The sequence below is a fragment of the Moschus berezovskii genome, chromosome 11, assembly GCF_049115385.1.
Source record: "Moschus berezovskii isolate FMDL1 chromosome 11, NW_MosBer_1.0, whole genome shotgun sequence".
NCBI classification, from domain to species: domain Eukaryota; kingdom Metazoa; phylum Chordata; class Mammalia; order Artiodactyla; family Moschidae; genus Moschus; species Moschus berezovskii.
Window position 1 is genome coordinate 37,678,879 of NC_142470.1, and position 25,220 is coordinate 37,704,098.

Sequence of the window (25,220 nt, forward strand, 5' to 3'; positions counted from 1 at the left end):
AAGATCCTCCCAAATGAGTTTCAGAATATCAAAGTCAAGACATAGGCATTTTTATCAGTCTTTGAGAAGGAATGGTGTTTGTTACTTTAACGTTTGCATTTTCTAAAAATAGGTTGAACTTTGTTGACTTGACCATTTGTATTTTTTTCCTATAAATTGTATATGTTGAATTGGATTCAGTTCAGTTGCTCAGTTGTGTCCGACTCTTTGCGACCCCATGGACTGCAGCACACCAGGCCTCCCTGTCCATCGCCGATTCCTAGGGTTTACTCAAACTCATTATCCAGTTTAAATGATAACTTTGGGGGTAAATATTATTAAAATATACATATAGAAAAGTGTGTAAACCACAAGTATACAGCTCAGTGGATTTTCAAAAAGTAAACACACCTTGTGTAACCAGCACCCAAATAAGAAACAGCATTGCCAAAGCCCTTGAAGCCTCCTGGTGCCCCTTTAAGTAACTAACCCTGCTCTGCGCTTCCAGGATAACTGCTGTCTTTACTTTTAATATTATAAGTTAGTTTCTGTGCTTTTCATTGTTAGGTAAATAGAATCATACAGTACATACTCTTTGCTTCTTTCTTAGTATTAGCTTTTGAATATATTTTAAGTAAAAAATTGTATCAGTGTAGAGATCTTTATACAGATAATTTCTTCTCTCACTAAACTTCAAGAGATAAGTTTTGTCATTTTATATAACCCCCAATGTCCTTATACAGGTGTAAGAACTCAAGAGTGGACTCCCCCTCACCAGGGCGTTAACAGACTTGTTTACTCAACTCCAGTTGATAGCTGAAAGTTCTTGCTTCGTTTTGGTTTAGGGTTATGGTTTGATCCTATTCTGCTCATTAGCTGTTTTTTTGTGTTTTGTCAGAATTTGCAAACTGGTTTTATTTCCTCTTAGTGCTCTGTAATGAGACTGCTGCTTAACCTTTTATCTTCTTTTTGTATCTGGGAAAGTATTATTCTCTTGTGCTGCTTCAGGAAGAATAAAACTGTATAGTTTGTCCCTTTCCTGTTATCATTGTTTTCCCAAACAGGTAAAGGGACCTGCTGCAACTTTAAACATTATCCTTTCCAGCTTCCCCTGGTTACCTTATAAGCATTTAATTGATAAGCAATGGTTTTAACTTCTGTCTTTTAACTAGTAAAATATGTGAAACTGAGTAAGGTTCTTTATAGGTGACATTGTTTAAAATTATTTTTAATTGATAGTCTGCTTCCTAAAAGAATTTAAAGTGATTTACAGTAAAAGACATATGAAGTAATGCCAATAAGAATAAAAATATAAGATTGTAAGAGGAGAAAAAGATAATAATTGCCATAATTTTTGCTTCCAGAATTGGGTGTTAAATTTAGCTTTGAGCCTCTGTCTTTTGAGACTTGAAAACAAATATAATTGTCACTTGGGAATAAGGAAGCTCATTATTTCATCAGGCAAGGCAGATGTGTTTGTTACTAAATTCCAAAAAATGAATAAATGTTCCTCAGAATCAGGTCATGCAAATTAGCATGTATCTAGGGATTTTAAAATGTATTGATGGGTTTAAAAGAAATCAGTCAGCTCATAAACATTTTACTTACGTTTGTGAAAAAACTAAATCAGTGTGATGGTATTTGGTTGTGAAGTATTCATCTAGCTTACAAGAGTAGAGCATAAAGAGCATGTGCTTAAATTATTTAAATAATGAACAGTGTTAACTTCTTTCAGGTTATGGAATAATTTCAATCATCAGGCTATGATTGTTTTAGCTGTTAAAACTATTTTCATTGCAAAGTGATAACTCTTATTATGTATTGTATATATGCAGTGATTGATATTAATGTTTATGCTCTCACTTTATGTGTTTGATTTTGTCACGTGAATCAGGATTGGCATGTTGCTTATTTATTTTGGAGTAGTCTTGGAAAAATTATAAACTTGTCCCATGTATTTGTTTCAACTGATTCCCAAAGGTTGCTTTTTCTGGCAGAGTATTTGATTAGGTATTATAACATCATCCTAACTTGAATTAACGTGTTCTTAAACAATTTTATAATTAAAATATCTTTAACTGTAAATTGTTTATTCTTTATAAAATTAGAGTAATATAGAAATACATGAATAAACAAGTGAAAACTGTGTTCTTTCCCTGTTTCCACCAAAGATGGTAGTCACTAAAAGTTTTTGTTACTCCTGCTAATGTACTGTACAATTAGAATACTGTATGATATATGGAGTGTGTGCAGACTGGCAAAAATTGCCCTTGATAGTATATTCTAAAAGTCATTGTTAGTGAACATATAAATAGCCACCATACTTAAGAAAGCTATTACCCTTTTCTGTTAGTTGTTCTTTTACTTTAAAAGTTTACCTATGTATGTATCCCTGGACTATATATATATATATATTTTTTTTTTTTTTGAGAGGTCAGCATAATCTGTTAAACACTGTCATCAAACATTGCCACAGTTAGGTGAAGGCTCCTAGAGATACAGAGTCACTGGGTGATAGTCAGACCTCAGCTTCCCAGAAGGCTCACCAGATAGATCCTTTTAAGGGGAAGACAGTAAGCAAGTTCCTGCATAAATAAGTCCTGGAAAACTACAGTGGGAGGGCTCACCACAGTCAGGACTCTGCAAGTGTTAACGATCCTGCAGGAATACATTTTGTGCTTCTAAATTCACCATGCCCTCCCTCCATCTCTCAGGAGTAGGTCAGAGCAGAGTACTTATGATAGATAAAATGAGTATCATCAGCTGGGTGAGATCTGGCAGCTGGGTGCGGAAGAAAGAACAGGAATTTTACCAGCACCTGTTCAAGAAGCCAGGATTTTGGTGATACAGCGTTCAAAGTCTTTTTCTTGAGTCATCCTCACCACCCCTGGTTTGTTTAGATTGGATATCTTCTCTGTCTTATGCATGACTGTTACCCTGGATCTCCCTTCATGATTATCTTAGAGGTTTTCACATAAGTTGGATCTCGTTTACTGTATTTCAAGTCTCCCTCAGTCTTGTTTACTCTCTTGTTTTAGCAGAGCCCATTTTTCCAGTAGCTTCTTGAAAAAAAGATTTTATGGGAGGTAACTTTGAGACCTTGTGGTAGTGTTTTTACTATCCTTATACTTGATTGATAGAATGACTGAATGGAATAATTTTCTTGAGAATTTTGTAGGGGTTGTTCTGTTTTCATCTTGCTTTTGGTTTTGTTGCTGAGTCCAAAGCCAATCTAATTTTTGATCCTTTTGACCTATTTTCATCCCCTCTAGAGATTTTGTAGAATGTCCATTGTCTCCTCTAATCTGAAAGTTACAGCCAGGTGCCGAGGTGAGCATTTGTTCTCTTCCGTAATCCCAGCTTTCAGTAGGCTCTGTTAATGTGGAATGTCATGTTCTCCTGTTCTGGGGAGGTTTTTGTTATTTTGTTGCTGATTTCCTCCAATTTCTCACTGCTTTCTTTTTGGAGTTTATATAATTTGCCTATGGCCCTTGTCTTGGTCCTCTAATATTCTTCCTACTTTCCATTTCTCTATCTCTGCTTGACTTCTGGGAGGATTTCTTCACATTTACTTTCTAACTCTTCTGTTGAGTTTTCATTTTTGCTGATGTTTTTACTAAACCTTTGCCATGTTTTAAACTTCCAATTGCTCTCTTATTTTCTGAATGTTTCTATTTTTCATTTTACTTAAATTTTTTTCCCCACAAGAATATATTATTATTGTCTACCGGACACAGTATTTGTCTTTTTGAAAATGTTAAAGATCGTTTTTTTCCTTCCTAAATAGTTTATTTCTTTCAAGTACACTTTCTTCCTGTTTTTGTATCTAATGTCATGTTAAAGTCTTTTCCTAGATGTCTCATAATCTACTCAGAATAAAAACCAAGGGACATACAAAGCCAACTAGAAGCTTGCACATCGGCATGCATTATATGAACTTTGGGCTTCACAGTAGAGTTAATAGGTCAACTTTTTATTAGGGAACCACTAGTGTTTCTATCGGAGAAGGCAATGGCACCCCACTCCAGTACTCTTGCCTGGAAAATCCCATGGACAGAGGAGACTGGTGGGCTGCAGTCCATGGGGTCGCTAAGAGTCAGACACGACTGAGTGACTTCACTTTCACTTTTCACTTTCATGCATTGGAGGAGGAAATGGCAACCTACTCCAGTGTTCTTGCCTGGAGAATCCCAGGGATGGGAGCCTGCTGGGCTGCCGTTGATGGGGTCGCACAGAGTCAGACACGACTGAAGCGACTTAGCAGCAGCAGCAGCAGCAGTGTTTCTATAGTTTCATCTTGCCTCATGGTCAGAGAAGTTTGTTCCTGTGAGTCTGCATAGAGCTGTGCTACTCATACTCAATACAGTAGCCACATGTGCCTGTTTAAATTTACATACCATTGAATTAATAATTCAGTTTCCCTATTGTTCAGTTAAGTTCAGTCGCTCAGTCATGTCCGACTCTTTGCAACCCCATGAACCACAGCACACCAGGCCTCCCTGTCCATCACCAACTCCCGGAGTCCATCCAAACCCATGTCCATTGAGTCGGTGATGCCATCCAACCATCTCATCCTCTCTTGTCCCCTTCTCCTCCTGCCCTCAGTCTTTCCCAGCATCAGGGTCTTTTAAAACGAGTCAACTCTTCGCATCAGGTGGCCAAAGTATTGGAGTTTCAGCTTCAATATCAGTCCTCTACCAATGAACACCCAGGATTGATCTCCTTCAGGATGGACTGGTTGGATCTCCTTGCAGTCCAAGGGACTCTCAAGAGTCTTCTCCAACACCACAGTTCAAAAGCATCAATTCTTCAGTGCTCAGCTTTCTTATATAGTCCAACTCTCACGTCCATACATGACTACTGGAAAAAACCATAGCCTTGACTAGACGGACCTTTGTTTCCTTATTGAGCTAACCACATTTCAAGTGCTCAGTAGCCACATATAGCCAATGGCTGCCATGTTGGACAGCACAGCTCCTGAACATTTCCATCACTGCAGAAAGTTTTATTGGAGTGCACTGGACTAGAACTAAAATCTTCTTGCAGTCATCTGAGAGCTCAGTGAGGAAAGACTCTGTGGGGTCTCAACATTCACAATTCAGTAGGTATATGGTTACCTAACCGCACTGTTCTTAGAGCAGTGACTGCCCTCAGCTGTGTATCCCCCAGCCCAGAAACTCTTGTTTTATCTTCTCCAGAGAAGACAAATGTTTAAACAATATGCCTAACTCTTCATTTTACTTTAAATACTCAGTATTTACTTTTTGGCCTTTCAATCATACTGGTCCCTGTTCTGAATTCTCCACTACATTTTGCAGGCATGCCCCTGGTAATAGATCCTCTCTCAGTATAAATAGTGTTAGGGACTTTTCATTAAGAAAACAAAGTCCCATATTTCTTCACCTGTAAATAACCACTGATATAATTAATATCTTGTTTTGAAGTATTTGAATTGGATGAGAATGTTTTGTAAACTGCCTATTTCAGGACAGATTGGGCATTGTCAAGTTTTATAGCAAAGTCTTTGAAAGTGAAAGTCGCTCGGTCGTGTCTGACTCTTTGCGACCCCATGGACTGCAGCATGCCAGGCCTCCCTGTCCAGCACTAACTCCCAGAGTTTACTCAAACTCATGTCCATTGAGTTGGTGATGCCATCCAACCATCCCATCCTTTGTCATCCCCTTCTCCTCCCGCCGTCAATCTTTCCCAGCATCAGGGTCTTTTCCAGTGAGTCAGTTCTGGCATCAGGTGGCCAGAGCTTTGGAGTTTCAGTTTCAGCATCAGTCCTTCCAGTGAATGTTCAGGACTGATCTCCTTTAGGATGGACTGGTTGGATCTTCTTGCCGTCCAAGGGACTCTCAAGAGTCTTCTCCAACACCACAGTTCAAAAGCATCAATTCTTTGGTGTTCAGCTTTCTTTATAGTCCAACTCTCACATCCGTACATAACTGCTGGAAAAACCATAGCTTTGACTAGACGGACCTTTGTTGGCAAAGTAATATCTCTCTGCTTTTTAATATGCTGTCTAGGTTTGTCATAACTTTTCTTCCAGGGAGCAAGTGTCTTTTAATTTTATGGCTGCAGTCACCATCTGCAGTGATTTTGGAGCCCCCCAAAATAAAGTCTGTCACTGTTTCCACTGTTTCCCCATCTATTTGCCATGAAGTGATGGGACCAGATGCCATTATCTTAGTTTTCTGAATGTTGAGCTTTAAGCCAGCTTTTCTTCACTTTCATCAAGAGGCTCTTTAGTTCTTTCTCGTTTTCTGCCATAAGGGTGGTGGTATCTGCGTATCTGAGGTTATTGATATTTCTCCCAGCAATCTTGATTCCAGCTTGTGCTTCATGCAGCCCAGCGTTTCTCATGATGTACTCTGCATAGAAGTTAAATAATCTGGGTGACAATATACAGCCTTGACATACTCCTTTCCCTATTTGGAACCAGTCTGTTGTTCCATGTCCAGTTCTAACTGTAGCTTCCTGACCTGCATACAGGTTTCTAAAGAGGCAGGTCAGGTGGTCTGGTATTCCCATCTCTTTCAGAATTTCCAGTTTGTTGTGGTCCACACAATCAAAAGCTTTGGCATAGTCAATGAAGCAGAAATAGATGTTTTTCTGGAACTCTCTTGCTTTCTTATGATCCAGTGAATGCTGGCAATTTGATCTCTGGTTCCTCTGCCTTTTCTAAATCCAGATTGAACATCTGGAAGTTCATGGTTCACGAACTGTTGAAGCCTGGCTTAGAAAAATTTGAGCATGACTTTACTAGCGTGTGAGATGAGTGCAATTGTGCAGTAGTTTGAGCATTCTTTGGCATTGCTTTCTTTGGGATTGGAATGAAAACTGACCTTTTCCAGTCCTTCCTGGTTTAGTAGGTGGTCATGATTATCAGGCTGTTGAGAGGTGGAACTGGATCAGGTGCTTCTGGCTCACATACCTCTCTGTTACCACCATCTATCAATGGTGCATCTTTGCTGTCAGTCCCATGCACTGTTATAGAGAACAGAGAAGCTCTTTGCTCTTAATAACTTTTTGTCAGAATGCAGATTGATTTTATTTATTGAGTCCAGGCTTACCTGCTCCATGTCACTTTTAATATTTATCCTAAAACACACCTTAGGTTTTTTCCCACCCACAGTGACATGCTCAGGGTGGTGTTCTTGGTTATCCAGGCCTGGTTGTGTGCCCTTTGTTTCTAGGAACTATGTTTTCTTGATTTCTTGGAACTCTCCAATGTATACGCTATACCTTACTGATATCTAGTGAGTTACAGTTCCTTATTTAAGGCATGCTGTTTCAAATTTCTGTGACTCTACATGTTTTGTTTTACTGTGTGAAATAATCTCTCCCCTCCCCGAGTCTCACATCCTCTAAGAGTCTAATGCCTTCTTTAACCCCTTGTAGCAGAGTTCATCTTTCCTTACTTTGATCCAGCCTTAACACCCATTGCATATCTCACACCAAATTGTAATCATTTGTTAACACACATAGCTTCCCTCCTAGACTGTGAAAGCAGTGCTTGTTAATACTTGAATTGTTAATGGGAATTTAAAAACTAAACGAATTTCGTGAAGTAAAACATCTTTCTTTCCTGAGTAAGGAAGTATGCTGCTGCTTAAGTATCCCTAATAGAGTCCACTAATCCTTGTCAGGGAGTGTCCTCCCACATCGTCATACTCCAGGAATAATTTATGCGACCAAATAAGAGGTCCCGATGGGCTATGTTTTGGTTCCTGCCTTTGCTTGGCATTGCAGTCATGGGAACCACAAATGGTTAGGCAAGGACAAGAATTAGAATTAGTTTATGAGCTAGGAAGTTAGTGGGCTAAGAGATCTTATTAACTCTTGAAAGGACAGTGGTCTTAAGGGGAAAAGCTTCTGGATTACACTAACGTGTGGGCATAGCTTTTCTACAAGATCTTCAGTTTAGTTCTGTATATCTGTATTCGGCAATAAAATGGATATGCCATTTTAAAACTATGATTATTTCTTTTCCAAATGGCTTTTATTTTTTGAGAATGCTATCAGTATTATACAAAGAATGCACAGAAAATAGTAAATTATGTTGTTTGTGGTGGCTGTTCAGTGATGTGGGCTTTGTTTTGAAGGATTTTAAAAGATTAGGTGATTCATTTATCAGTTAAAAACAAGAGATTCTTCCAGCAGAAGCTGGCAACCCATATTCAGCTCTCCCCAAGTTCTTTTATGCTATATGTTAAGTACTAGGGAATATTAAAGTAAGAAAGGCATTAAATTTCGTTGACTAAGTTCCTGTAAATTTCTCTAACTTTCAGAATAATTTTTGCATGATACATTAAAAATTTGGTTTAGATTTGTGACATCTTGATTTTATATACTGAATAAAGTCTGTGTGTGTTTAATTACAGAAGCAGTATCTGTTTGAAAAGAGCAAAGTGTTTATTAGGCTGAGCATGAACTCTGACCCCAAATTACCCAGATTCAAATCCCAGCTCCGCCATTTACTAGTTGTATAATCTTGAGCATGTTATTTAACCACTCTGTGCCTCAGTATACTTATATATAAAGTGTGGGGTAATGAAAATATCTATACCATGGGATCACTATATTAAATAGGTTCACACATTTAAAGTACATGAAACAATGCCTGGCATATTCTAAAAGCTTGGCATAGTTCAGATATGATTATGATTGAAATAATCCAAACAAATAGAATTCTCCAAATCATAAAAGCTTAATGAATATTCTATCAGATTTTATCTCACATAGCACATTCCTTTTAACTTAGTTCTTATTCTTTTTAACTTAGTTCTTACTCTACATACAATAAAGATCAGTAAAAATATGTTTTGTGAGCTTCAACAAATGTGTAGTCTTGTAATCATCACTGCAATCAGGAAATAGAACAGTTTCCTCAACCCCTAAAAATTCCCTTGTGCTGTGCCTTCACAAACTCACTCCCTATCCCTGACCTTTGACCACCATTGCTCTCTTTCCTTGCTTATAGTTTTGCCTTTTCCAGAGTGTCCTATAAACGAAATCATATAGTTAAAAAGAAATCATTCCTTTTGAGCCTGGCTTCCTTCACTCAACATAATGCATTTGAGGTTAACCCCAGATGTTGCATGTATCAGTCACATGTCTTATCATTGCTGAGTAGCATTCTTTTCTATGGATGTGTAAAGTGTGTGCATCCACATACTCCCAGGCTGACATGAGGGTTGTATCTGGTCTGCAATTATGAGAATGCTGCTATAAACAGCTGTGTACAGATTTGTGTATCAACATAAGTTTTCAGTCTGTCCTGTATATTCAGTAGTGGGATTGCTGGGCTATATGGTAAATGTACATTTAATATTTTAAGAAACTGAGAAGCTATTTTCCACTCTGGAAAATAGCTTCTCATGCCATTTTGCATTCCCACCTGCAGTGTGAGTTCTGATTGCTCTGCATCCTTACCAGCACTTGGTTTTGCCAAAAAACCCCCCAAAATTTAGTTGCTTTAAATAGATGTATACCTAGCATAATTCTTAACCAAGTTTTCTAGCAAAGCCTTGAGACTTGGAAGAAGACATAAAATAGGGCTTAATTAAATGCAGGTATCATAAGGAGGGGTTGGAAAGACCGTTCGATTTGTGAGAGCTTGGTTTATCTGTGGTGTTCACTGTTGTATCCCCAAATGACTGACACAGTGCCTGACACACTGTAGGAATCTCTTTGCATGTTTATCAAATCATTGAACAAATGATTGAGAGGTTAGGGAAGAAGTAGAGGTTAGGAGTAGAATGGAAAAGTAAATTTAGGTTAGACTTGGTCTGACGAATATTCATATTGACCCAGCCCTTCTGGTTCTCAGCTTCATCCCTGAAAATCGAGAAGATTCTCTTAGATGATATCTAAGCTCTTTTAATGATTTTTTTCCTTTTTATGACATCAAATGAAAAATAATTCAGTAAGTGAGGAAGAAGCATGTCAGGTCCTTTGATGTGGACATGTATGTAATGGGAAGTATAGCCCTTCAAGGAGTTTAGGGGTGAGTGTCTAAACAGAAGCTAGCTAGCGAATGGCAGAGACAGATTAAAAAGTAGTTACAAGAAACTTCCAATCAAGTAGCAACATTGCAGGGAAATATTTGGGACAGAGGCTATGAAAGGAAGTAGGGGTTGAAAATACTGAATTTAGAAGCCCATTTTTATTGATACTATTAGTTTTAAATGCTTTAAGTTAGACTAGAGAGAAGCAGCCTTTGGTTAATGGAAAGAGGAGGAGCTGAGCCTCAGTGAAAGCAAAACCAAGGGTGTATAGGACTTTACAGAGCATCCTGGGCCCTGTGCAAGCAAATGTTTGGCTGCTGCTTTCCAGTGTTCTTTTTCTCTACCCTCATTCCCTCAGCCTTGTTCTTAGAAGTTCCGATCTGGAATTTAGCAGAAAGCCAGTTCTTAGCAGATATTTGTTCTATTTGTACTTTGAAGACTTTTGTGTATCACACTGTCAGGTATTGGTAGGGATTTTTAAAATATACCACATATACAGATAAACTTGATTCTGCGTTAAGGGATTTGACCTGTTTCGTCTGACTGCCATTTTTTAAAGCAACATGATATTTGAAATTTTTTTTTTCCTGTTGCAGTTCTTTTCAAATATTCAAAGGTCTTGATTGCTGAAATACTTTTTTAAATATATAGATTTTAAGGCCATTATTGTTTTCATGGTTTTAATGTTTCCAACAGTTTTATTATCCTGAGGCAAACCATATTTTTGCTCTAACAGTTTAGGTTGTAAAATCAAACATTTGATTATTCATTTTAGACTGTGCTTGCAACACTTCATTTTAAAACATCAATATTATATTCTTCAGGTTATGAGGACCCTCAAAAGTAATCCTTTGGCAAATAATTGAGGCAAGTGATTGAGGAATCTGACTTCTACTTAACCTTTCAGCTCATAAAGACCAGTTGCCCAAAGATATTACTTTTAGGTTCTAATGTAAAGAAATAATATTTCTAGATTTAAAAAAATTTAGTGCACTCTGTAAAATTGCCATCACTTTTAAGCATAGTCACCCTTAGGAAGCTGTTCTGCAGTTCTTAGTCCATTAAGTGTACTTTTTATAGTAAGAGATTAAAAAAAATAACTGTGGAATATTTTAAGATTTTGTGTTGGATAACATCTTGGAAAAGAAAATATATAGTTTTATTTTAAAACTAATATCCAGGAAAAAAAAAAAAAACCAAGACTTTTAAAACAGCTTTTTTTGCTGGGGGCAGGGTACGGTCAGACATTTACTGTTTAAGTGTATCTGTTTCCTTGTTCAATCGAAGTATAGTTGATACACAGTGTTGTGTTAGTTTCTGCTGTACAGCAAAGTGATTCAGTTATACATATACATACATGTATATATATACACATACACATTTTTCCATAGCCTTCCATTATGGCTTATATAGAATATAAACAGGATACAGAATATCATTCCCTGTGCTATACAGTTGGTCTCCCCTGATAGCTCAGTTGGTCAAGGATCCACTGGACTTTGTTGTTTACCTTGTTGTACTGCTCATCTCAAACTCCTACTGTTTCCCTCCTTCACCTCCCTTCTGCTTTGGTAACCTTGTTTGTTTTCTATGACTTAAGTCTGTTTCTGTTTCATAAGTTCATTTGTGTCGTATTTTAGATCCCATATACAAGTGATAGCTTACCAGTGTTTGTCTTTCTCTTTCTTATTTACTTTGTATTATAATCTCTAGTTGCATCCACGTTGCTGCAAATGGCCTTTTCATTTTTTAGAGCTGAGTAGTAGTCCATTGTGTATATATACCACATCTTTTCTATCAATGGACATTTAAGTTGCTTCCATGTCTTGGCTATTGCAAATAGCCACTAATAGTGTCTTTTTGGATTATGGATATATGCCCAGGAGTGGGATTGCTGGATCATATGGTAGTGCTTTTGTTTTTTAAGGAGCCACCAATGACTTCCTTGGTGGGTCCAGTAGTTAAGACTCTGCTCGCAATGCAGGGGACACAGGTTCGATCTTTGGTTGGGCGCTAAGATCCCATATACTGAGCAGCGTGACCTGACAAAAAAGGGCGCGGGGGCGCTTCATATTGTTTTCTATAATACCTGCACCAGTTTACGTTCCCACCAACACTGTAGGAAGGTACCCTTTCCTCTATACCCTCTCCAGCATTTGTTACTTGTAGACTTTTTGATGATGGCCATTCTGACTGATGTAAGGTGGTACCTCATTGTAGTTTTGATTTGTGTTTCTCTAATAATTAGCAGTGTTGAGTTTCTTTTCATGTGCCTTTTGAGCATCTGTATGTTTTCTTTGGAGAAATGTTTATTTAAGTCTTCAGCCCATTTTTTAAATTGGATTGTGTTTTTGTTACTGAGTTGTATGAGCTGTTTGTACAATTTGGTAATGAAGGCCTTGTCAGTCACATTGTTGGCAAATATTTTCTCCCATTTCTAGGTTTTTTTCATTTTGTTTATGCTTTCCTTTGTGGTGCAAATGCTTGTAAGTTTGATTGGTTCCTGTTTAATTTTGCTTTTACTGTGGGAGATTGATTGACCTGAGGAAACATTGCTGAGTCATAGAATGTATTGCCTGTGTTCTCTTCTAGGAGTTTTATGGTGTCATGTCTTAACATGTAAGTCATTTTGAGTTTATTTTTGTGTATGGTGTTGAGGGTATGTTCTAAACTCATCAGTTAACATGTGGCTGTCTAGTTTTCATAATACCACTTGCTGAAGAGACTAGTTTTTCTCCATTAAATATATCCTTGCCTCCTTTGTCTAAGGCTTTATTTTGTTTCCCCCTTCAGCCTTGCCATACAGCATGCGGGATCTTAGTTCTCCAACCAGGGACCCAACCCGTGCCCCCTGCAGTAGAGGTACAGAGTCTAACCACAGGAACACTAGGGAATTCCTGTCAAAGATTAATTGGCCATAGGTGTGTGGGTTTATTTCTGCTCTTTATTCATTGATCCATAGGTCTGTTTTTCTGGAAAGCATCCATTTCTAATGTATTGACAACTTGTTAGAACTGTAGAACATGTAAGAGGGCATTCAAACTCAAATTCTTTATCAGAGCCTATTCTGTAGCCCTATAATTAAAGATCATTAAATGTATCATTCTGAAATTGAATTTGGGCAGTTGTAGTAATAAAATATATTGATTTTTTTGTGTGTCTTTCAGAATCATGGTGTCATGGAGAGGGATATACTTTATACTCACTCTGTTTTGGGGAAGCTTTTTTGGAAGCATTTTCATGCTGGGTCCCTTTTTACCTTTAATGTTTATAAGCCCATCTTGGTATCGCTGGATCAACAACCGGATTGTGGCAACCTGGCTCACACTACCTGTGGTAAGTTACACAACAGAAAAAGAGATTGTACCAAAGTAGCCTATCCTATTGATTTGTATTTTGTGAGTCAGATTTAGTCAAATATTATGAGAAACATATTCCTATTACATAAGAGGCACATTAGTTTTTGTATTTTTGTCTTTAAATGCTAGGAAATGAAATAATTAATATGTTTGAAATAGAATATCTGTTTAAGGACTATATTCTAAAACAGTTTCTTCCATATTCCTCACGAATTTATTTTCCTTTAGTGAGGTGTGCTTTAGTAAAATGCACAAATCTAAAGATGCAGACTGAAGAATTTTTACACTGTTACTTTTATATTGCATTTTATTTTTTATTTCTCATGTTTGTCTTATTTATTATATATACATGTATCCTTTTTCAAATTTTTTCCCATTTAAGTTATTACAGAATATTGAACAGAGTTCCCTGTGCTATACAGTGGGTCCTTGTTGGTTATCTGTTTTAAATATAGCAGTGTGTAAATGTCAATCCCAAACTCCCAGTTTATCCATCCCCCCAACTTCCCCCTTTAGTAACGATAAGTTTGTTTTCTAGTTTGTGAGTGTGTTTCTGGATAAGTTCATTTGTATCTTTTTTTTTTTTAAGATTCTGCATATAAGCAATATCATACAATATTTGTCTGACTTACTTCACTTAGTATGATAATTTACAGGTTCATCTATGTTGTTGCAGATGGCATTGTTTCATTACTTGTGATTGGTCAGTTCGTATTTTCTATTTCTTACAGTTTCAGTTTTGGGAGATTGTTCCTTTGTAAGAATTTGTCCATTTCTTCCAGGTTGTCCATTTTATTGGCATATAGCTGCTTATAACAGTCTCTTGTGATGCTTTGATTTCTGTGGTGTCCGTTGTAACTTGTTTTTCATTTCTGATTTTAGTAGTTTGTATCCTCTCCCCTGTTCTTCATGAGACTGGCTAAAGGTTTATCAGTTTTATTTATCTTTTCAAAGAACCAGTTTTTAGTTTCATTGATCTGTTGTTTTCTTCATGTCTATTTCATTTATTTTTGCTCTGATCTTTATGATTTCTTTCCTTCTGTTGATTTGGATTTTCTTTGTTCTTCTTTCTCTATTTGCTTTAGGTGTAACATTAGGTTGTTTGGGATTTTTTTCTTTCCTGAGGTGAGATTGTACTACTGTAAACTTCCCTCTTAAAACTGCTTTTGCTGCATTCCACAGGTTTTAGATCGTCATGCTTTCTTCATTTGTCTGTCAGTATTTTTGATTTGCTCTTTGATTTCGTCCATAATCCATTTGTTGTTGAGTTACCATATTGTTAGGTCTCATTGTTATGTTAGGTCTCATTGTTATGTTTGTGTTTTTTTACAATTTTTTTTTCTTGTAGTTGATTTCTATTATAGTGTTGTGGTTGGAAAAGATGCTTAATATAATTTCAGCTTTCATAAATTTACTGAGGCTCACTTTGTGGCCCAGTGTGTGATCAGTCCTGGAGAATATTCCACGTGTACTTAAGAAGAATGTATATTCTGCTATTTTTGGATAGAATGTTTAAGAAATATCAGTTGAGTCCATCTCATTTAGCATGTCATTTAAGGCCTGTGATTCCTTATTGAGTCTAAAGCAAACATTTAGAGGTAAATAATTTTTTTTAAATGTCATCTGTTGCCACTATACTTCATTTTCTTAATGTCATAAATTTTCCATAGTGTATGATCTTTTGATTGTAAATCACATGTTTTTGACTGAATCTCTCTACCAAAACCATAAGAGTTCAAAAAGATTTCCTTAAGTTACTACATCAGTAACTCGTTATAACTGTTATGCTTCCCAATGTCTAATCAGTCTAATTTCTTTGGAGAGCCATTGTAGGCAGAGTGCTTATTCAGATATTAGAGACAGACATTTGGTTTCACTATTGGCCTTCCCACTTTATAGTAATTTGAACTTGGCTACTTGGCGTCTCTAAATTTCTCTTCCTTCATCAGTTAAGGAAAGAAAAGTTAATACCACCTACCACAGAGTGTTATTGTGATGACTAAATGAGATAATGAATATAGGCTTTGCAGAGTAAGCAGTAAATATTTTCTGCTTTACAGGCTTTAGGGGGTAGGCTAAACTGCATTATCAAAGAGAATTCAGAGTGGCTTGAATAAGGCAAAACCTTCACCTTCAAGTCCTGGTTGCCAGGTTAGCTCTGCTCCCTGATATTATGCAAGGACTCAGATTCCTTCCACACAGCCTGCCATAGCATCTTCGTCTGTATGGTTAAGACTGTTCACTACCCCTCCTTTGCCCGACTCAGCAGGGAGTGAGGAGGGAAGGAAGTCCAGAGCAATATTTTTGCATTTATACCAGTGAATTACAAGTTGTATATAATCTCTCTTGCTCACCACATAGGTAAGAATAGCTAAAAGCTTTTACAGAACCTGGGAAGTGTCGGCAATGTAGTCTTCTGTTTTCTGGATGGCCATGTACACAATTAAAATCTATTACTTTGGAAGAAATGCTGGATTTTATTGGACAAATTAATGGACAGATTTTGCCATAGCTGCTGCTGTTGCTATTACAACCAATAGCAACCAATACTGTTACAGCAGAATTTGCCGTATCTATTTACCTTTTCCAACTTCAATTCTGTGCCCTAGAATGGATGAGGGGAGAGGTAAGAATGAATGTTTAAAATCTGAGTGGTCTGGTGTGAAATATGATTCTTGTGTTTAAAACCGCATGCAAACCAATAATTTCATCTGATGGTGGGTCAGAGAAATCTGGTCCAACATTTAGAAAAAGCAGCTAAGCTGTACTTACTGATGTGTGCTAGTCTCTTGTAGGTAGTTTTGTTTGAGATTTTTCAAGGGTAATTTCAGCTATTCCTGACTGTTTGTTGCCTTTTTACCTGTCTTGAGAACTTGTCATAGAGGCAAGATTCAACCACCATTGTAGTGTCAGATTGGTATATATTTGTAAAAATTTCTGTTACCCAACTGTTTCACTCACTGACTTGGTTGCTGGTAATGACATATCGAGGAGAGTCTTTCAGTTAGAAATCTATAGAAGTTGAATCCCTTGTAGCTAGGTTACAGAAAATCATGTTCTGATTTTGAGAAAGTGAACGTCTGTTGAAAAGAAATGAAGGAAAATTGTCATGGTGTCTTTATGATTTTTTATCTCATACTTTTGTAAAGTGCTAATGGAATTTCTGCTTTGAAGCAAATAGTACAATAGATCACTTTTTATTCAGAAGGGATTTTAGTTTTGTCTCCCCTATAGGTGTACTTTATTTGAAATACTCTCAAACAGTTAAAAATCATTTTTCACTAAAAATAAATTAGGGTAAATGCATTTAGACTAATTATTGTTTCATAGAAATAATCACAAATTATTCTTTTGTATAATCTTTTGTAAGTTTTGCTTGTTCATTAAAATGATTTCATTGGCAAAATCCCATGGACAGAGGAGCCTGGTAGGTTGCAGTCTATGGGGTCGCTGAGTCGGACACGACTGAGCGACTTCACTTTCACTTTTCACTTTCACGCATTGGAGAAGGAAATGGCAACCCACTCCAGTGTTCTTGCCTGGAGGATCCCAGGGACTGGGGAGCCTGGTGGGCTGTGGGGTCACAGAGTTGGACACGCCTGAAGTGAGTTAGCAGCAGCAGCAGCAGCAGTGTAACTTACCTGTGTCCAAAAATCCTTTCCCAAAGCTCTGCAAAGTACTTGTAGTCTGCAAAGTAACCATTCATTCTCCTTTGAAATATTTTTGTAATGAGAAGTGCATGTCTTTGTTCATTTCATTTTTGGATGGTTCTGTTCAACATAATCAATGCTGTCAGGTCAAACTTTGTTTGTGCCCAGAGCAATTTTTGCTTCTCAAATTTCTGAGTCTTGCCAACTGTCTGATAGTTAGCTAATTACCAAGATTATGAGAACTACTTGGAGTTCTGTCCTTTCACCATAAATCATGTCTTAGGAATTTAGTGGTCATTTTCTAACTCACTATCTAGGACACATGTCTCTTCCCAGGTGTTCAACAGACAGATGACTGAATATAATATCCATCTAGACTGCTGCTCTTAAAAAAGAGGGTCTCAGTCTTTGAGTGATTTGGGATTGTGCATCCTTAAGTACCTAAGGATTTGAGGACCTGGGTCTACAAGCCAGGGCAGCCTTGGAGATGAGGAACGTCACATATCTTTCTTACATTAGACTTAAGATCCACTGGACTGATAAATAGGAGCATGGGGCATCATGGCAAAACTGACTTTCTGTGATCATGAGGGGGGCCCCTCATCTTTGTTTTCACACACAGTGGAACACTTGGAGGTAGCAAACAGTGGTATGTAAAAGATTCTCAGAAATTCCTCATATATTTCTAATTCTAGGTGAGATCTTTGACCAATTAAAAGTCCTGAGAATTATTACCTCTTGGTTCAGACATAAAGCATTATAAAATTTTATAAGATTAGGTTCTTACTGCTGAAACTTATCTTCTATACTAAAGAGAACAAATATAAGAATAGTGTCTTTTTTAACAGTTTTTGATCTGTATTATTTGAATTCTGGAATTCTTTATAAGCATTAGAACTTTGTCTCTGTATAGGGTATCTGTTATTGTGCTTTTGCAGGAGCTGTAAATAATGTTGACTAGATATGTCTTCTCTGGTATTAAAAATGATTAATGTGAACTAGAGCTCTAGGTTGTCCAGAAGGTTATATATTTTAACTCTCAAGCACATTCTGATAGAGTGCTGGATGGCAGGAGAGAGAATACTTTATGATATGCTCCTCAACAGTCTGGGATTTTTTACTTTTGACATTTACTATAATGAAAAGCTAAAGATTGTTTTGGGATTCATAGGAAACACATATTAGAAATTTCACATGTAAGACTAGAGTTGATGTTTGGGATTTATAGGCTTAAGATTTTCAACTCTTTTCTATAGTACAACATGGGCTGTCCCAGGTGGAGCAGTTGTAAAGAATCTGCCTGCCAATGTGAAAAACGTGGATTCTCCATGGGAGTCTCAAAGAGTGGAACATGACTGAGTGACTGAGCATACACACACGCATAGTATAGTACACATTTAGTAGTCAGCTTCCTCTTTGACTCTTAAAGGAAGTGTTCCTGTATTTCAATTATTTGCACACTCTGAAAATTATATATCGTATTTGGAATGCAGAGTGGAGCCAATCCAAATTAACCTTGGATGGTGACTTCATACATATCACCTGGGCCAAGACATATAATTCAGTGATTTCATTTTGGTAGTTGACAGCCCTTTATGCCTGTAAGTGGAAAATGGATATTTCTTGCTATGGGTCCAAGTCTAGAGGACTCCTCCCTGATCCCCTCCACCCTGAAGTCTCTTCTACATTGGAATTTAACTTTCCAGACTTTGGCGGGGAGGGGGTTATAATAATTTGAGTGGTTATGGACGCTTTAGAAAATTTAACAAAAAACACAGGCATTTTTAAGCTGCTGCTGCTGCTAAGTCACTTCAGTCCTGTCCGACTCTGTGTGACCCCATAGACGGAAGCCCACCAGGCTCCCCCATCCCTGGGATTCTCCAGGCAAGAACACTGGAGTGGGCTGCCATTTTTTAGCTACTTTAGCCTAAATGGTCATGTTTTACATCTTAACACTGATTCTAATACTTTGGACATAATAACAAATGTATCTAATCTTTTATTTTTTAGCTTATATTCCTTTTAACCTGTTTTTTTTTTTCTTGGTCCTATTTGAAGTCCTGTTGTTCTTTTGTATGTATTTTTTTAGAAAGATCTTTTTGGAAATATACTGAAAAATTAATAAAACATGAAAGCACTTTAATAAGTATAAATATCAACCAGGTCAGGAAATAGAAAATTTCCAGCAAACCACCTAGCTTCTCAGTCACAAAACCCTTTTCAACAGAAGGAATATCCTGACTTTTAGTTATTTCGTTGCTTTTCTTTTTAATTTTGCCACCTGTATATTTACCCCTCCCAGGGATGGGGGAGCCTGGTGGGCTTCCATCTATGGGGTCACACAGAGTCGGACACGACTGAAGTGACTTAGCAGCAGCAGCAGCATATTTACCCCTGGGCTTCCCTGGTGGCTCAGTGGTAAAGAATCTGCCTACCATTGCAGGAGACACGGGTTCAATCCCTGAGTCAGGAAGATCCCCTAGAGAAGGAAATGGCAGCCCACTCCAGTATCTTGCTTGGAAAATCCCAGGGACGGAGGAGCCCGGTGGGCTGCAGTCCAGGGGGTCGCAAAAAGTTGGACACAACTGAGCATGAACTGAGCACACAAGCATATTTACCCCTAGAATATCTTAGTTACTGTTTGTTTTAGAAAGTTTTATATATGGACATTATGTTCTTGTTTTGTTTCTCTCAACATTATGCTTGTATGTTGTCCATGTTGCTATTGATAGCCACAGTTCATTTATTTTCATTGTTGTATTGTATTCCATTGTATAACTGTACCACAGTTTGTTTATTTGCTACATTTTGATCAAAGTTTTCTTAATATTGCCAAAGAGAACTTTTTGTTTTCTTTTATCTGCCATGGACCAGTTTTCTGTCCCTAAGTTTGTTACTTGCAAATTATTCAGAAATTTAAATGTACATTGCAGTCAGTAATCAGGGCTTCTTAATATTTGTTATTGTTCTTTCAAGAACCTCAGTCTATAATTTATTTGAAATATTTCATATATAATTTATGTCTCTTCATCAGTAAAGTTAAGTAAATTCAGCAAATATTTGAGCATCTCCTATGTGTCAAGCACTGTTTTAAGTACTGTGGCTGCAGTACTTTAGTAAATATACATTACTTATATATTTAAAAAATAAACAGATACATATATTTGTTTAAAAGAAGCCATAGTACAAAGAGGTATAAAATGAAATTTTTGACTGTTCCCTCAGTCCTATATCCAGCATTAAATTTCTTGACCATTCTTTTATTTAAAAATGTAATCATCTTATTTATCTGTAGACTTAAAAATTACACGGTGGAGATCTTGTTGTACGCCTTTTGTACTTTTTATCTTAATAATCTATCTTGACGATTTCATTGAAAGTTAGCATTTTTAAATTAGGGAACTGCTGGAAGCTTAAATTAATAGAACTGAAAATACAAACAGTACTTTGTTCCAGATTAATTTATTATGGAAACAAGAATAATGGGGGAAAATATGCTTTTGACTTATTAGAAATCAAATTTATTTATAGGACATGATAAACTTTTACCTATGGAAACTCATAACTTTAATTTATTAAATATCTATGTGGTTTCTTCTGTAGGCATTGCTGGAGACCATGTTTGGTGTAAAAGTGACTATAACAGGTGATGCATTTGTTCCTGGAGAAAGAAGTGTCATTATCATGAATCATCGGACAAGAATGGACTGGATGTTCCTATGGAATTGTCTGATGAGATATAGCTACCTCAGATTAGAGAAAATTTGTCTCAAAGCCAGTCTCAAAAGTGTTCCTGGATTTGGTAGGTTTATATAAATTCTTTTAAGTTGTTCGTTTATTTTATATGTGATGTACTCAAAAGCTACAGAGTAACTTACTAAATTCCACTTAAGTATTAAAGCCATTTCCATTTTTTCCCACTCCCTAGCCAAAAACAATCACCAGTTTTGGGGATAATACATTATTTTAATCTCTTTTTTTGGAAATGTCTTATGTTGAAAGAGAATAAACTATTCTTATAGAAGTAGATATGGTCCCAGAAGGACAAAAATTTGAAGGATATGAATTAACAGTTCACTAACTTTTTACTTCATGCCATACTTGTGAGAAACTGGTCTGTGCTGATAAGAAACTTGAAAGGACCCGATTCCCTCACGTTCATCTAATAAATAGTAATGAATACCCTTTGGTTCCAAGCATTATACTAGGTGCCTTTGTTTTCGGAACTTACCTAATCTATCATTTTAAAATTCCTCAAAATGTTTACTTTCCATAGTTAGAAATGCAATGTGTTCATTGAGTGGTGGATAAGTATGAATTTTTCAGCATTGCTTAATTGCCCTCCACTCCTTAATGTGAAGAAGGAGTAAGGAACAGGCGAAAATGTATTCAAACCTGTTGTTCACATATGAGTGGATGAAGCACCCACTAAACTCCCTGACAGCCTCATCCATTACACCTGTACTTCTTTGGTTTCCTATGTAATATTTCTTATTTGAATTCTTTGCTCTCTAAACCATGTCCCTATCACTAGTGTACTGAATCTGTGTAGGATTCTGACAGCAAAGGGCAGGCATTGTCCTCAGGACAGACTGGTAAGAAATATTACCTGTTTGTGTTTTACTTGTCTTCATGCTTATAGTTTTGTCTTTGTCACATAACAGTATTATAGTGTCAGTACAGTCAGACCATTTAACTCATTATTGACCCAGGAGATTTTCACAGAAACTAAATGCCTATAGCTGGCAATTTGTTATGTAAATAAATATTGAAACATCTCTAATCACTAACATTCGGGTAACAAAAGACATATTAATACATCTCTGTTCAGTAATACGTTAAATGTCAACTGACTTTCCCTCGAGCAAACATCTCCAAAGAACCAGTAGAAAGCTGCAAGACATTTTACGACATAGTGCCGAAATTCATACAGCAGCCTATCCACAGTACCTTATTGGCGGAAGCTGTCACTGTCCTCAAAGAGTCTAGGGGAGGGAGCATACACATCACCTCTTGATGGCAGAAATGTCAAAGATTTTTCAGTGTTTTAAAAACTGCCACGTTCATTGAGAATGATAATGTCTTGTTTATCATTCCCTATTCTACATAAATATATTAACAATATTAATATTATGTGAATGAGCTTGAAAATGTATGTGAAATCAACAAGTTACATTGAGAAAAATACAAATGAAAAAATTAAAACAGCTTTGTGTTTAATAGATTGAATCCATAATAAAAAGCCTTCCCAGAATGGTTTTTGGAGGACAGTGGCAACTGCCTGATTTTCCTTATCCTTAAAAATAAATCATCCAATCAACAAGCAGAGGACATACAACCACATATCACTCATCTCTTCAGCACCATCAGGAGACAAAGAAGGCATTTAGAAGGTATGGTATTAAGTAGAGAAATAAAAAGTCTAAAAGTGTTCTCCCATCCATCATTGCAAACCTTTGGTTCTAAGAGTGAGGAAAGGCTTAAGAATAAAGGCATTGACGACAACTTAGAAGAAGCACAGACAAAAGCATCCCCATAAAGATTCCAGTCTAATGCTAAATGCCAAAATACCAACTGAAAACAGGTCAGGACATAGTAGCTCATAGCACAAGATATAAGAAAGTGATTAGAAAGACAGCGAGACCTGAAGATGCCTCAGAGAAGCGTTGCTTCTGAGGGAGAATCAGATATATAGAGATGGGGTAAACTTCCCTTAGAAGTGTGGCAGTGAAGGAAAAGGAAATTGAGGATCTGGCAGGAATAAAAAGAGAAGCATGAAATAAAAATCTTTGCTCACCCCATGCAAATTATGCACCCAAACTCCATAACCATAAGCGGTTTTTATATCCATAAAAAAAACTTAGTAGAGGGGAGAACGAAAAACCAAAAAGTCAGAAAATGTACACCATAACACAGCACTCAAAATTGAATGAAATATTAAGTAAGCATTTGACGATTTTTTTTAAGTACTTTGAGAAATACAATAAATAGTAATGGACAAGAAAATTAGAAGAAATATGTCAACTGAATTCAAGCAAAAAAAAAAAAGAATTAAAAAGCAAAATCAGAAATAAAAGAGTGAATTATGAAATACCCAAGAGGAAACAGAGTAAAATGACTCAGTGGTGAAAGGCTGGAAGCATGTCCTCAAGATCAGGAACAAAACAAGGATGTCCACTCTCACCACTTTCTTTTGGCCATGCCACGCGACTTGTGGGATCTTGGTTCCCTGTCCAGGGCTTTGAACCTGGCAGTGAAAATGTTGAATCCTAACCACTGGACCTCCATGGAATTCCCATACTCTTGCCACTTCTAGTCAACATAGTTTTGGAAGTCCTAGCCATGACAGTCAAACAAATATATAAAAGGAACCAGAACTGGAAAAGAAGTAGTGAAACTGTCACTCTTTGCAAATGATATGATACTACATAAAGAAAAAAGTCCTAAAGATGCTACCAGAAAGCCACTAGAGCTCATCAGTGAATTTGGTAAGGTTGCAGGTTCCAAAGTTAATACACAGAAATCTCTTGAATTTCTACATATAACAGCAAAAGATCAGAAAGAAAAATTAACGAAACAATTCCATTTATCATCATATGAGAAAGAATAAAGTACCTAGAAATAAGCCTATTTAACTACAAAAACAGAAATATAGATCAGTGGAACAGGATAGAAAGCCTAGAAATAATCCCACACACCTATGGTCAATTAATCAGTGACAAAGGAGAAAAGACTACACAGTCTTATCTGTGTATTGAAGAAAAGATAGTCTCTTCAATAATCAGTGCTGAGAAAACTGAACAGCTACACGTAAAAGAATGAAATTAGAACATTCTCTTAACAACATACACAAAAATAAACTCAAGATGGATCGAAGACCTAAATGTAAGGTCAGACACCATGAAATTCTTATAGGAAAATATAGAAAGAACACTCTGACATAACTTGCAGCAGTGTCCTTTTCAGTCAATCTCCTATTAATGAAAATTTACAAAAAGAAATGAAACCTCATTAAATGTTTTTTGCATAACAAAGGGAACCCATAAACAAAACAAAAAGACAGCCCATAGAATGGGAGAAAATATTTGCAAAGGAAGTCACCAACAAGGGATTAACCTCAAAAATATACAGTTTATGTAGCTCCATGTCAAAATAAAACAACCCAATCAAAAAAAATGGGCAGAAGAACTAAACAGACATTTCTCCAAAGAAGACATGTAGATGGTGAAGAGGCACATGAAAAGATGTTCAACATCACTAATTATTAGAGAAATGCAAATCAAAACTGCAGTGAGGTATTACTTGACACCTGTCAGAATGACCATCATCGAAAACTCTACAAACAATAAATGCTGAAGAGACTAGAGAAAAGGGAACCCTTCTATACTGATGACAGGAATGAAAACTGGTACAGCCACTATGGAGAACAGTATGCTGCTGCTGCTGCTAAGTCGCTTCAGTGGTGTCCAACCATGTGTGACCCCATAGATGGCAGCCCTCCAGGCTCCCCTGTCCCTGGGATTCTCCAGGCAAGAACACTGGAGTGGGTTGCCATTTTCCTTCTCCAATGCATGAAAGTGAAAAGTGAAAGTGAAGTCGCTCAGTCAAAATTTTAAGACAGAAGTATTAACAATAATTGTAACTACAATAATTAAGGGAATACAGAAGATAAAATGATGTAAATTGTGACCTCAGAAACAAAATATGGAGTAGTAAAAATGTATCGCCTTAGAATGTGTTCCAAATTAAGTTGTTACTAACTTAAAACAATATAATTTTATGTCTCATGGTAACCATAAAGCAAAAATCTATAGTGGATGCATAAATGATCAAGAATAAGGAATCTAAGCCCACCACTACTGAAAATCACAAAGGACTAGAGCAAGAGAGAAGGAAAGGAACAAGAGAATTCTAAAACAGCCACAAAGCAACCACATGGCAGTAAGTACATAGCTATCAGTAATTAAAAGATATTCCATGCAAATAGGAATAAAAAGAAAGCTGAGTTAGCTGTGTTTCATATCAGACAAAATAGACTTAAGACAGTCTTTGATAAAAGACAGGGTCATTATATAATGATGAAGGGGTCAGTCCAACAACCAGATATAACATATGTAAATATTTATGGATCCAACATAGGTAAACCTAAATGTATAAAAAAATATTAAGAGACCTAAGTGAGAAATAGCAGTACATTAATAGTAGAGGACTTTCATCAA

The 25,220-nt window shown here is 36.7% G+C and overlaps 1 protein-coding gene across 7 annotated transcripts in view; it reads left to right on the plus strand.

Annotated features, from left to right (window-relative positions):
- The window catches only part of LCLAT1 (lysocardiolipin acyltransferase 1), a 185,545-nt gene that overhangs the window by 65,030 nt on the left and 95,295 nt on the right, over positions 1-25,220 (plus strand). For 5 of the 7 annotated variants that reach the window (XM_055401118.2, XM_088841269.1, XM_055401117.2 and 2 more), the window contains 2 exons: positions 13,160-13,328; positions 20,605-20,803. In XM_055401118.2, coding sequence (XP_055257093.1) covers positions 13,164-13,328; positions 20,605-20,803 — 364 coding nt within the window. In that variant the 5' untranslated portion in view covers positions 13,160-13,163. The remainder of the gene's footprint in view (positions 1-13,159; positions 13,329-20,604; positions 20,804-25,220) is intronic. The other 2 variants (XM_088841272.1, XM_088841273.1) reach the window with 1 other exon arrangement.